This window comes from Pan troglodytes, chromosome 1 (genome assembly GCF_028858775.2).
Source record: "Pan troglodytes isolate AG18354 chromosome 1, NHGRI_mPanTro3-v2.0_pri, whole genome shotgun sequence".
Lineage (NCBI taxonomy): Eukaryota > Metazoa > Chordata > Mammalia > Primates > Hominidae > Pan > Pan troglodytes.
This window is the reverse complement of record NC_072398.2, coordinates 1,582,415-1,596,351: the sequence shown is the minus strand read 5'-3', so window position 1 is coordinate 1,596,351 and position 13,937 is coordinate 1,582,415. Positions and strand designations below refer to the sequence as shown.

General features: G+C 41.9%; 2 protein-coding genes across 7 annotated transcripts in view; one reads left to right on the top strand and one right to left on the bottom strand.

The window, feature by feature from the left end:
* GCSAML (germinal center associated signaling and motility like) overlaps positions 1 to 13,937 on the top strand; it is a 69,347-nt gene that overhangs the window by 8,783 nt on the left and 46,627 nt on the right. Inside the window, exons 1-4 of one of the 6 annotated variants that reach the window (XM_063809234.1) lie at positions 2,613 to 2,710; positions 3,284 to 3,519; positions 8,296 to 8,448; positions 9,417 to 9,531. Coding sequence is in view for 1 of the 6 variants with exons in the window: in XM_009441834.4 (XP_009440109.1) it covers positions 3,492 to 3,519; positions 9,417 to 9,531 (143 nt within the window). In the remaining 5 variants the exon portion in view is untranslated. Of the gene's footprint in view, positions 1 to 2,227; positions 2,711 to 3,283; positions 3,520 to 8,295; positions 8,449 to 9,416; positions 9,532 to 13,937 lie in introns of those variants that run through there. The other 5 variants (XM_063809226.1, XM_009441834.4, XM_063809244.1 and 2 more) reach the window with 5 other exon arrangements.
* OR2C3 (olfactory receptor family 2 subfamily C member 3) lies at positions 7,156 to 13,820 on the bottom strand. The gene is made up of 4 exons (XM_016942282.3): positions 13,063 to 13,820; positions 10,834 to 10,899; positions 8,847 to 9,223; positions 7,156 to 8,410 (listed from the first exon to the last, which is right to left on the bottom strand). The coding sequence occupies exon 1, from the start codon at positions 13,818 to 13,820 to the stop codon at positions 13,071 to 13,073; it is 750 nt and encodes a 249-aa protein (XP_016797771.3). The 3' UTR covers positions 7,156 to 8,410; positions 8,847 to 9,223; positions 10,834 to 10,899; positions 13,063 to 13,070.

The following is a 13,937-nucleotide window of genomic DNA, read 5'->3' as shown; positions in this document are numbered from 1 at the left end:
ACTCAGGAAGCACATTTATTATACTAACCACACCTACACATAGTTAGCTGATTAGACTGCTATCTGTTGGTTGAGGGGGGAGGAGACCCAGAGAAGGACCAGAATATTGTCATTTAGGGTATGATGTTTAGGCTGTTAGGTGGACAGCAAAAATGGCAGAGGAAGGCAGGGTGGTACAATGAGTGATAGATGATGCAATGTGAATCAAAGACCTAAAACCCACAAGAACAGGGGTGTTTTGCCACCTACAGTAAGAACACTCATGTAAATACGGCAGGACCACTTCCTTCTTGTGTATTTCTGAAAACACATATGGGAACTCCTAATCTCTCATTCCCTCTTTTCTAAATGTTATAAGACAATTTGTAATACTGTGTTGACATTATGGATTTTGGTTTAGAGTTTAGGCATTTAAAAGACACCGGACCCTACGTCTGCGACAGAGCAATTAGCGAACACAGGTGATGAGTACTGAACAACTTGAGTAAATGATTCCTTGTGTCCATGTTACAATTTCCAAGCTCCAATTCATGCTGACCTAGTTTAGTTCTAGATGTGTATTCTCATGATGAGATCTGCAGATACAACATGCTCATAATAGATTCAGTTTCTAAAGTGTCCCTTAAACTGGTTTGTCTACAACTTTCATGTTGACTGTTTTTTTTTTTTTTTTTAAACTCCAGATCTAACTGCACTTTATATATGGCTGGTGATCAGACAGTAACCCTTTTCTGAGTTTAGGGTCTACAATCCTTTCAGATTAGACCTCAAATGGACACATCCTGTACGTGGACAGCAGAGCTATGGAAAACAAGAGGGATGCATTTGTAACCGTCTGTTTACACTACATCCTAACTTCTTCAGCAGCTGAGTCCTTGTCAAGCCAAAAGGAGTGATAGTAGAAAATTATATTCGTACAGCCAACATTTAATTGTTGACATATAGAAAATACTTTTTTTTCAGTTAATTTCTTAATCATAGGTGAGATCTATGTTCCCAGCGCAAATACTTGATGGGTGTCTATTTAATAATGTGAATATTTAGTTTGCTTTCACGAAGGAGTGCAGGTCATAAGACATACTTACTACCAAAATAACTCTCTACAATGATCCTGATTATTCTGCTTAACTGATCTCTGGGCACTGAATAATATTGACTGGAAAGGCACAAAAGAACATTCCTTGCTTTTCTGCTCTTTGTGAGTGGACATGGCAAGGAAGAAAATCCTTTCACCTTTGCACAATCAAAGCTGCTTTTGGTCTTTTGGATAATGTCAGACTAACCATTGAGTCAAGAGATTGGACCAAATCTTTAACAATTCAGAGTAAAATGAATTCAGGGCTCCCCTGTTCTCTAGGGCCCCCAGGCTATTTTCCCCAAAATGTACAGGTATTGTGAGTAACTTATTACTAGGTGTCTTGTCTCTTTCCTATCTAAACCTGCAGTTCACAGTGCAAGGTCGGCACAGAGTGTGAGACTGTACTCTTTATGCAGTGGATTTTAAATCACTGGAACAAAGAAATGTAAAATGTGGAAATGTGAGAGCTGATCATATTAATTGAAGCTATTGTTCCACAAATTTTAGGAGATTGTATCCAGTAGCAGAGAAATTGGTTCATGGTTAGTAGATTCTGACAAAAGATTTTTTTAAATATTATTTACTTATTTCTGAAAATAACAAAAAGCTTGTTTAAAAAATTTTTATTTTTAAAAGTCTACCCAGTTAACTCGCTTGACTAGATCAGAGTGCTACTGAGAAAAAAGTTTTAGCTTTCTTCTCTTCACAAATATCTTTACTTAACGTCTTGCCCTTCAGTGCTAGATAACCAGCAGGCAAGTGAGACTCGCTAAAAACTGTGGGTTGTGGAATGGATCCTCCGCACTGAGAGGACAGAACAACACGTGCCATTTTCTAATCATTGCAGCCTGTGAACCTCTCTAAATAGGCAAATGAGGCCAAGGGCGACGGAGGGTCAATGAGAGCTCGCGGGGTGACGCCATTCTGCTGGGGTTCCGGAGAGGCCAAAGCTGGAGACGGTCCCATTTGTGGTCTGCACGGCCTTTTACTTTCTGGCCGTGACTGGCAACTGCACCAACGTCCTCGTCTCCCTCCCACTGCACACTCCCACTTCCTCAGCGACCGGGCCCTTCTCCACCTCCTGCCACAGCACTCGCAGCTTCTCCCAAGTGCTAGTTAACCTCGGGGGCTCAGGCAAATCCATGGCCCGCGTGGGTGTGCGGTGCGGCCCTCTGAGGCCTCTGGCTCCTGGTCTGGCCTGGCCGCGCCGGCTCCGGGAGCTGCCATTCCGCCCTGACGTCGCCGCGTACACGTACCTGGGGCGGTGCAGTCACCGCTGCCTCTGCCAGTTCGTGTGTGGGACGCCGGGCATCACCGCATTTCCGCGTGGACGCCGGCAGGGTGGAACGCCTGGCTTTCCCCGGCCACCCCAGCCGCCCTGGCGCCTTTCGCGCGCCTTGGCCTCGGCGCCTCGGGGGCGGTGCACTGCTGCGCATGCGGTCTCAGCGCCCGGCCTTCCCGCGCGGCTGCCGCCCTTTCCACGGTGACGCCGTCTGCACTAGCGCCGCACCCGCTTCAACTGCCTGCAACCGCCGCTGAATTCCCTCATCCCCACGCTGAGAGGACGAGAAAGGCGCCCTGGGGAAGGCTCTCGGGAAAGCCCGCAGCCGCTGGACGCGGGAGGACATGGAGGTAGGCGGGAGCACTCACTCCGCGATTTCGTGTGGTCCGCGAAGCTTTTTCTCTTCAGGACAACACTGCACAATGGCATCCATTAATAATACGATGGGGAACGGGGGCCGCGGCGCTGCCTGCAGTCCCAGCGCTTTGGCAGGCCAAGGCGGGCAGATCGCTTGAGCTCAGCAGTTCCAGACCAGCCTGGGCAATACAGCGAGAACCCATCGCTACCAGAAATGTAAAAAATTAGCCGGGCTAGTGGCGCCTGCCTTTAGTCCTAGTTACTTGGGAGGCTGAAGCGGGAGGATCGCTTGAGCCCAGGAGTTTGAGGCTTCAGTGAGCTCTAATCACACCACTGCACTCCAGCCTGGGCAACTGAGCAAAACCCCATCTCTAAAAAAAGGGAAAAGCGCCGAGATTGTGCCACTGCACTCCAGCCTGGACGACAGAGCAAGACTCAGTCTCAAAACAAAAACAAACAAACAAACAAAAACAAACAAAAAAGAAAAAAGCGGCAGGGATGTGAATGTGAATGGAGCAAGGCGTTCTCTCTTTCAGGGGTCTCAGACTTTGTGTCTTTGCTTGCAGGTGGACTGACTGCCCCATGTCCTTCAAAGTTAATTGCAAAAGAGTTCATTGCAAGAGATGATGTGCTGGTGGAAAGAGAGATGCTGCTGCTTCTTTCCTCAGTGGGGTTTTACAGGCAGATAATGACTGCTTTGCAGCTCATTTGTGACTCTGATTCCACTGAGCGGTAATGTCAATATTAGATCAGATACAAGAGTAAGGAGACAGCATGGCAGAAACGCACGTGTGTGTCTGTGGTGAGTGTTTTCTGGGGTACACTTGTTCCTTCCCACAGGCCCTTTTGTTCTGAATTTTCCAGACCCCTGTGCAGATGACACTGTTACTTCCTCAGGCTGTTACCTGCCCCCTCAGGCCCTAAGCAGGTAACATGTACCTGCCTAAGAGCAGTGTTTCCTTTACATTTCAGGTTATATGCCACTTACAACATCAATTTAAGTGCGGCAAACATTCGTTATTCTAGGTTAGCATAAAATGGATTAGAAAATTTCACAGAGGACTATGCATGGTAGTGAGTCAGTTGTGTGTATGTGTGTGTGAAATGTGTTTCTTACACCGATATAAGTTTGAAAGTCACTGCTTTAGAGAGTTTCTGTTGGAACAAGCTTCCAAGCAACCCATACGTCTGTACTAGAGGAAAATCTAGGAATATCACTTTAAGGAAACAGGGTCGTGTATGGGAAGATATGGACTCAAAGAGTTTTGTAGAGCAAGGAAATCACAGCTGCTTAGCATGGGAGAGTTTGCCAGGATAAATGATGATGATAGGTTGACAGTGATAATGTTAATCATGCTAATTATGATAAAAATGAAACTATTTTTTCAACTCATGCATTTTCACCTTTTGACATTTCTGAAGTAGGAATATTTTAAGATTTAGTGGCAAGTCATAGTTTTTACTTCATATTTTCCTTTAAAATTTACACTAAAAAATAAAGGTGAGCTTCTCTGATTACTCTAAAAATAAATGAAATTACATCTATTTCCATGAACTACTTAGTTCCTGTAATGGCTAGTTTTGTGTCAACGTGACTAGGCTGTAGTACCCAGATATTTGGTCAAATACCAGTCTGAGTGTTGCTGTGAAAGTATTTTTTTCAGATGACATTAACATTTAGATTGGTAGACTTTGAGTAAAGTAGATTACCCTCCATGATGTGGATGGGCCTGATCCAATTCAGTTGAAGGCCTTAAGAGAAAACAGACTCAGGTCCTACAAGGAAGGAGGAGTTCTTACAACTGCTTTCAAGCTACAGCTGTAACATCAACTTTTCTCAGAGTCTCCAGCCTGCCCTGAAGAGTTCTGATTTGCCAACCCCCATAATTGAGTTAGCCAGTTTCTTCAAATAAGTACCCCCACCTCTTCACACACACACACACACAATCTTCTGTTGATTCTGTTTCTCTGGAGACCCCTAATACAGTTGTACTACAAACTTCCCAGAAGTTATATAAAATAAAGCACATCTTGATCAAATTTGGATACATTTTTGCCTTTTTTTACAGCCTCAAACTCTTTAGGTTAATGCGTAGTTTTCAAATTTCTTTTCTCGTGTTCAAATAGCTGTTTCTTCAAGCAGGACAGTCTTTCCTTATATTTTCAGTTCAGATTTCCTCATTGGATTATTAGAGATTAAAAAAATTATGGACATTGCAAAAAGGGAAAAGGGGAAACCAACTTACGTCTATACTACTTTATCTTCTGATTTCCGAAAGGGAAAAGAAGTTTGTTGCAATCTTCTGTGTTTCTTATTAAGCCTCTGAATTTTTTCACTGCTCTGTCTTATAGTTTTAGTATGCTTAGCCTGGTGTGTACTAGACATTGCCTCTGGCACTACACCACATGCATTTAGTGTGGGCCTATATAAACTTAGTCAAGCAACTGTGTTAGAAAAAAAATTTTATTCTGTGGTGAAATAAATCTTTTAGAATTTGAATTTACATTCTTGCATTTTTTTTTTTTTTTTTGCAAGGAGAAAATCCTATAGGCACCTTTCTAACCATCCACCCAACTAGGAATTGGGAATCCAAAAAAATTGAGAATCCACTCAATTTTTATATACCTGCAGTATTAATTATAACAGGATTGATGAGACTGTTACAAGGTTGTAAGCATTTTCAACCGTTTATGAAAAACATAATGTATAACTTTTAATGAGAAATTTTTCTGAGTGCTCTAACAAATACTGCTTCACATTGCTAACACTCAGTTTAGTTTTAGAAAATATATATGAAATCCTCTATTGTATCAAAAATGTTTATCATTTTTAGTAAATAAATGAACCTCCATCTACTGTTTGTCAGTAGCTCTTGCTCTGCAGTTTGGGGTTGGCAACCTCCTACAGAACAGACGCCCCTTCAACCTATATACACTTTATCTCCTTTGAACCACTGTAGTTTTGGTCTCTGTTACAGCAGTGTAATAATCAAGTAATAATCAAGACCTATATGAAGAAAACTGGAAATCTTTCCTGAAGGAATAAAAGATCTACATGCATATATAGACAGGAATAATTCCTAACATTCATTGAGGTTTTACTGTGCTAGTCACTATATTGAGTACCAATTTCTCATTACTTAATTCTCTGCAGAAACCTTTCAAGACTGGTGTTTTTGCCACCCTTTACAGATAAAGACAACAGGGTTCAGAGAGGTGGGTTTATTGACCAAGGATTCATAGTCAAGTGAGGCATCAGGACCCATAGCAAGTACTTAATGACATGATCCCACCCTCGTGCTTCAGTTCCTTTGTTCATTATCCACATGGGAGTCTTGGTCCTGCAAACATGGTAAATTTTCCAGACATTAATTTAAAAATGTAGTTCAATACCAACCACAGTCCCAATAAGATATTGTTTTGGGTTAGGAGGAAACTAGCTGTGACTTTAACTTGGTAGAGCAGAACATAGTGACAACCATGAAAAGTCTAAATTAGAAAAATAGATAATGATTGATGCCTTGTTCTACTAGATGACAAAATATACCATACATCAACAGCTGTTAAAAGTGTTACAAATGTGAATGAAATAAAATAAATGAATAAATATTAATAGAATTGATATTCCTGAAATAAATTTGCACATATATGAAATTTTGAATATGGTAAAGGTATAATTTGAAGCAAATAATGAAAATACAGCTAGTGAAATAAATTGTTTTGGGACAATTGACTGAACATTTGGAAAACAACATCTGTCTTACACACACACACACACACACACACACTCTGCAGATGCAGTGAATTGAAAACCTAAATAGAAAATAGAAAACCATAAAACGAGAAGATAAATACAATCTGGAAGATCGCAGGCCATTTCTAAGCATAACTCCAAGCATGAAGGCTTATCATGCCCTTTACTTCTTCCAAATAGTCTGAAAATATGAAATTCCATACATCTAGGGTCTCTTAAGACATTTATTACCTGGGCCTGAGGGATCTCTCAGACCTCACTTCCCACCACTCTTTCCCTTACTCTCTTTCAGCCACACCAGCCTTTCTACACATGTAGCCCTTCCACTTCCAAAGCCTTGATACTGGCTACTCCCTCCCCTTGGGATACCCTCCATACCCATGCTGTGTGACTTCCTCCTTTGTTTCAGGGGAGAGTGCAAGTGGCAGTCCCTAGACCTCATGTCACCTTCTCCAGGCTCACCCTGCATGGCAGTTGATCGTATCTCTTAACCGACATTCTCATTTGCTTGCTTTGTTGGTGAATATTCTCTCTTCCCGAACTTTTGCATCCTATGAAAGCAGGGATATCAGTTATTTATTCCTGCATCTTCAGCCTCCAATACAGGCTGCATACATAAACCATGTTTAAATAATAATTCATTTCTTTGAATGAAATAATGAACAGTCCCACAACTAGAAGGCATAAAGGCATGATTGATAGTTTATTTAATACATATAACATTTAAAACTTTTGTACCACAAAGGAAACAAACAAAACATAGCAAAAGGATAAAATGTCCCACTAGAAAAACGATTCAACACTTATATGATGACAAAGATGTGTAGAATCATGTCAACTACCGCTACAAATCAGTAAGCAAAAAGGTAAAACAATGAAAATTTAAGAAAAAAACAATTTATTGAAGAAACACAAATAGCCCCAAAACATACCAGAAGATGTTAAACCTCACTAATGATTAAATCAATGACAAATAAAATGATGCTGAGGTAAGATTTACAAGTAAAAGTAAAGTTACTAACAAAATCAAATGTTAGTGAAACTGTGAGAATATATGCCTTTGTACACATTATTGGCAAAAGTACGAATTTGGTGTCTGAAGGGAAATTTAAGTATGTCCACATAATGTCAACATGTTCTATAAGGAAAAACAAACTAAAGCGCTTTTTCTATTCTCTCACTCAACAATCAACACAGAAGACTTCTGTGACTAAAGGTGATGGGGTTAAGCCCATACACCAAGCAAACAATCAGTCCTGTGGCAGACACCAGCTGGGTGTCCTTCAATTCAGTTTTGACACTATCTACCCGGAAATAATGCCAGGTCTGCTGGGTGAGGGCTAAGTCTCATAAGACATCCCTGTTTCCAATACCAATTATAAGCCTCAAGTTCTTTTTATCTATGCGTCTGACCAGTCAATCAGCTTTAAGTCTGGGTTACCACAGCCCCCTTCTTGGGTTCAATTAATTTGCTAGAGCAGCCCACAGAACTCATGGAGGCATCTACATTTAGCAGTTTATTGTAAAGGATATCGCAAGAGATGCAGATGAAGAGATGCATAGGGTGAGGTATAGGGAAAGGCTGTGGAGCTTGCATGCTCTCTCCAGGTTCACCACCTTCCAGGAACCTCTATGTCTTCAGCTATCTGGAAGCCCTCTGAACCCAGTCCTTGAGGGTTTTTATGGAGGCATCATTCTGTAGGCATGACTGATTAAATCACTGGCCATTGGTGTTCTGCTTAACATTCATCCCTTCTTCCCTCCATGGAGGTTGGGGGCTGGGTCTGACTATCTTAATTCTCTAATTCTGCCTTGGTCTTTCAGGTGCCCAGCTCCCATCCTGAAGCTACCTAGGGACTACTAGCCATTTGTCAACTTATTAACATACAAGTACCACTTTAAGGAATCCAAGGATTTTAGTAGTTATATGCCTGGAAACCTGTTGAAGACCAAATATATGCTTCAGAGTATATACATGTGAATACCATTTGATTTTTTATTCTAAAATTTATCTTGAGCTACTAGTCAAGTTTGCAAGGATTTCAATACACATGAACTTATTGTAGCTTTGTTTGTAATAATGAAAATGAGAAATTCCACGGTGATTAGGTTTGAAATATACCTGTGCACAGCATGTGTTGAGATGAGAAAATATCTGTGATCTATTAAGTGAATTTATTTGCCAAGAAATCTTGAGCCTGCTATTCCCTGGGTTAGTTTCTGAATTCTTGCATTCCTTTCTTACCATGAGAAGCTTGCCATGTTGAGGGTGATTATAATTTTTAAAGTTTATATTTTTTACTCTATCTGGCTCACAACACTTGACCTAAAGTTCTGACAGAAGCTGGAAGATAAACTGGTGTGTGAGAAATTACCTAAGTCTGGGTGTTTCCAAGGCAGAAGCTGTGTCCAGTGCACATGTTCTGTGATCCCAGAGAGCAGGAAAGGGCAAGGACAAAGAGGGTTTGGCCATGACCAAGGGTGACTGGTGCTCCATCCTTCTGGAAACTGGGAGCTTTGTGAAATGCATCTTACTTCAGGAAGTGTGTCTCCACTGGCTTACATCCCCACAGTCAATGTGGCCTGGGTCCTTCACTCTCCACATTTCTCAGCTGTGCATGCTGTGGTGATGCATGACCCTCACAGTGTGCAGCATGGGAGGAAACCCATACATGAAGTAGAGGGTTCACAGAGCAGGTTTGGGATGATCCAGGTTTTCTGTCCTGTGAGAAGCCATCAAAGCCTATGGTTTCTGCAAGAGGAATAAAAGAAAAGATGGAGCCTAGAAAATTCTGACATATTAGGCTGAAAAGGGACCTGGCATCGAAAGACAAGTGGTGTCCAATATGGCATGTTAGCATTTTCCTCTTCATTTACTATAACTTAAATCCAAGTAAGATGGGACTTCCCTCTATTTAGAAAGGTCTTCTTTCACTTTCTTTCAGGATTTACTGCCTCAAGATGGTTATGTTGGAGGATTCCAATAGCTCTACTGGATGTGGAGCCAGAAATTGTGTGGAATGCCTGGTGTTTCTTTCAGTTCTTGGATGCCAATCTGAGGTACAAATCACATTTCAAGTGTATTTCCTTGGGTTCTGGAGAGGGTGTCTTCATTTTCTGTTAAGCATTTAGGGAGCAGTTGGGTGAGCACATGACCAATCAGCCTGAGCATTTAAGGCAGTTGGAGGAGAGTGTGAGTTATGGTCATCATTCTCCTCTGTGCTAAACAGGGGCTGATGGATGGTCAGGGCAAAGCACAGTGCTGTCCTCATGGTTCTGGGAGGGTCTGCGTTGTCTGCTATCCCCACATAAACTGATGAGGACCTGCACTCCTGTCCTGAGTTGACACCCAGCCTTGAGGTCAAGAAGATGACAGATATTTGGGGTAACGGGTCCCAGAGGGTCCTACTGCCACTTCCTCATTGCTTTCTCTGGAGGTTCTACCAACTTGACTACTGAGCTTAAACAAAGCCATGAACTGGCAGATGAAAATTACAGTGCATCCAAACTCCAGAGATTTTTAATTAGTCTTTTCAAGAGGTTAGGGAAAGTTTTTAGTATTCAGATTGAAGTTTTTCTTCAGATCTTGAATGTTTGAAAATTTTTTTATTTTAGCTTTTAGTGGACATATAATAATTGTACATATTTCTGGGGTAAACAGTGATGTTTGGAAGCACATAATGTATAAGTGATCAGATAAGTGTGATTAGAATATCCATCATCTCAAACATTTATCGTTTCTTCATGCTGGGAACATTCAATATCCTCCTTCTAGCTGTTTGAAAATACAGAATATATTATTGTTATGGTCATCCCGCAGTGGTATAGAACACTAGAACTCACTCCTCCAATGGAGCTGTAATTTTGTATCCTTTAACAAATCTCTTCTCATTCCCCCACCCCTGCTATCCATTCCCAGCCTCAAGTATCCTCTGTTCTACTTATTTCTATGAGATCAACTCTTTTTTAGCTTTCACAGATGAATGAGAACATGCAGTATTTAACTTTCTCAAAAATTTTATCTAATACTTTAAAAGTTATGATTTCCCCCATTTGTTTCTGTTTCTTCGGTCTTTGGGTTCTAAACTGAGTAAAAAATGTCAGTAACTTGATTTCCTACCTTCCTGACTCATACTAATGTTATCATGTGTCTCTGACTCCTAGAGTACCTGCTGTCTGCTTTTTTACTTCCCTTCCCCCACCCCCAAGCCCCCAAAATTGTATAATTATTTTTAAAATTTCATTTTAGTTTGTTTTTAATTCACAAATAACAATTGTACACACTTATGGGGTGCAGTATGATGTTTTGATACATGTATACTTGTGTAATGATCAAATCAAGGTAATTAACGTATCCATTACCTCAAACACTTGTCATTTCTTTGTGGTGAGAGCATTCAAAATCCTGTCTTCACAACATGAATGAACCTAGAAGACATTGTGTTAAGTGAAATAAGCCAAACACAAAGGGACAAATCCTGCATGATCTCACTCATATTTCATGTTTAGCCAACTGTTAAAGAAGGAAAAAGCATGGGCCAGTTTACAAATGAATCTGCATTATACACCAGCAACAGAAAGAAGCAAATGGCATTAAACCACAGTACCCCTCCAGGTGTTGCTGAAAGATGGTGAGGAAGGAAAACTTCCCAGTGGTCAAACTACAGGCAGTTTAGCTGGTTGTTAATTTTTTATAGAAGGAGACAGGCACAGAAGTTTGGATATGCACTGATTTAGGAGCATTGGATAACAAGTTTTTATTTTGCTGAGAGATTTGTGAAGAATAAGGCTGGAAAATTAATGGCAGGCAAATCTGGAGAAGAGGACATTGAAGAATTTCCTGAAAAGTGCACAGATCATGAAGATATCTGTCTGACATAAATGCCCATGAGAGGGCATCCACTGCAGAGATGGATCTTGGTGGTATGGTAGATAAGATGACTCATCTAGTAGGTAATCAGTCAATCTCTTTTGCCAGCAGGCTTGCTCATTGAGCCTATGAGAAATTTAACATGGAAGCAGGGATGGAAACTATGAATGGGCTCAGCATTATGACATTTCTCTCACCAAGGTTAGCATGTGATTTGGCACTATTTCCAGGCGTCTGGCTGGACTAGTAGCATAGTGATTACTCTGGACTCCTTTGAGCATAGAGTAAGCAATGTTAGTCTTTATAGGGACAGAATAATATTCTGGGGACAGTTTTGTCTTCCATGCCCGAACCATTTACGTAGTGAACAAAGCCTTAATCATCACCATGGCATCCCCTGCAATATCACCTGTAACCAGGAAACATATTTCACAGCAAAAGGGGTGTGGCAATAGAATTGCCCTTGGAATTCATGATTCTTACTTCATACCTCAATATTCAGAAGCAGTGGGCTTGACTGAATGATGGAATGGGCTTTATTGAATGATGGAATGGCCTGCTGAAGGTTTAGTTATTGAAGCTGAGAAACAATACTGTGTAAATAAGCACTGCTTTCCTGCAGGCTGCAGTGTATGCCCTAAATGCAGTCACCGTAACCTGATACATGAGTCCAGAAACCAACAAGACATGAGAGTGTCTCGTACATGATGCATAATAATCCAGTTGAAGAATGTTGCTTCACTTCACTGAAAGTTTGGGTTTGGTGTGATGGTTCATTTTACGTATCAACTTGGTTGGACTATGGTGCCCAGTTTTTGTTCAAACACAAGCCTCGGTGTTACTGTGAAGGTGTTTTTTTTTTTTTTTTTTGATGCGATTAACATTTAAATCAGTAGACTTTTAGTAAAGCAGATTACCCTTTATAATGTGAGTGGGTCTCATCCCATCAGTTGAAAGCCTTAAGAGAAAAGACTGACCTGCTTCCAAAAAGAGGGAATTTTGCCTCCAGACTTTGAACTCAAGCTGCAACATCAACCTCTGTCAAAATTTACAGCCTGCTGGCTTGCCCTGCAAATTTCAGACTTGCCAGTTCCCTAAATTGTGTGAGCCTATTTCTTAACTCTCAATCTCTCTCACTCTTTTTTCTCTCTCTCTCCCTCAGGGTGTGTGTGTGTGTGTGTGTGTGTATTCTCTTTTACACATATTTTTGGTTCTGTTTCTCTGGAGGACCCTGACTAATACAGTGAATTGGAAGATCCTAGTACGAAAGGAAAGACTACTTTAATGACTACTTTCATATTATATACATATATATAATAAAATCAAAAACAGGAACTGCCACATGGTTTTGGTCTTCCCATGCCTTTGAATCATCAGGCAGAGAATGAGGTTACTCTATTGATAGAGGTGAACTCTAGTGATAGGTTACTCTATTGATAGAAGTTCTTTAACATCTGGAAAGACTAGCTGTTGTAAATTAGGACTCGTTTGTCCTTTAGATACACTGTATACATAGATAAGTAAAACACAATGCACAATCATAAGAAACAATGGTGAATCTCGCCTCACTGTAAGCACACTGGCTTAGAGCTCTCTGCACCTCCCTTTTCCCCTCCTTCCCTGAACCAGTCCACAAACACCATGCCATCCCCCCCCACACAAAATAACAGTTCCTATGAATTTTAACAAAAAGTTATTTACAAAATGTGTCATTTTACTACCTCTAATTTTAACATGTATAAGGTACTTCAGAACATCTAGAAGGAACAGACATCTCAAAAAAGCTTAGCGTTGTCACCTCTATATACAGAAGTAATAAAATGCACACAAAACAATGGATAGAATATGAAAATGTCTTGGAAATACGACCCGTCAGGACTAGGTAGGTCTCGCCCAACTGCGACAGAGCGGTCGCCCAGGACGTGGACCTGCCGGCTCCGTGGCCTAAACGGGCAGCCGAGCCCGCGCCTCTGGACCGCCTTCCTCGCCCTCCACAGCCTAACGGCCTCCGGGCGCATTTGGGCGGCGCCATGTTTCCTCCCCGCTTAGCGCCGCCACCCGAAGGCGCTGAGTCCCGGCGGCTCGGCGCGGTCTTGGTCTGGGTCGGTGGGGTTGGGCCGGGAGACCCGCGGCCGGCGGGGTCCAGGCTGGGGGAGGCCGCCGCTGCCATCAGGTCCCCGAGGTAGGGTGGGAAGAGGTTCGCCGCGGCTTCAAGGCCTGGGCCGAGCGGGGGAGCCACAGCGAGGGTTCCGGAGCCTGCAAGGCGGAGTCCCGGGCTCAGCTCACCCCAGGCGCAGGGCTGAGGGCTGGGAGGGCTCCGGGGGTTCTGGGGAACAGGCCGGCTCCGGTCTCCCCGCGCGCTCTCAGCATCGTCAAAGTTTATTATCCACGGAGCGTCCTGGAATCCACCCGCTTCGGATACTGAGGAACAGCTGAACAACAACGCAAGGAGTTTACAAAACAAGATGACAGTCAACATGTGTATATATAGCAAAAACCAACAACGCAATTTAACAAAACTATGATAATTAGCAAATAATAAATGTATTTTCTTGGTCTGGAAATGGCATGAGCACACTCCTTTCAGATTTCCATC

What these genes read in the sequence shown, in the direction of transcription:
- OR2C3 (XM_016942282.3), bottom strand. Translation starts at nt 13,820, where the DNA reads ATGTTGACTGTCATCTTGTTTTGTAAACTCCTTGCGTTGTTGTTCAGC.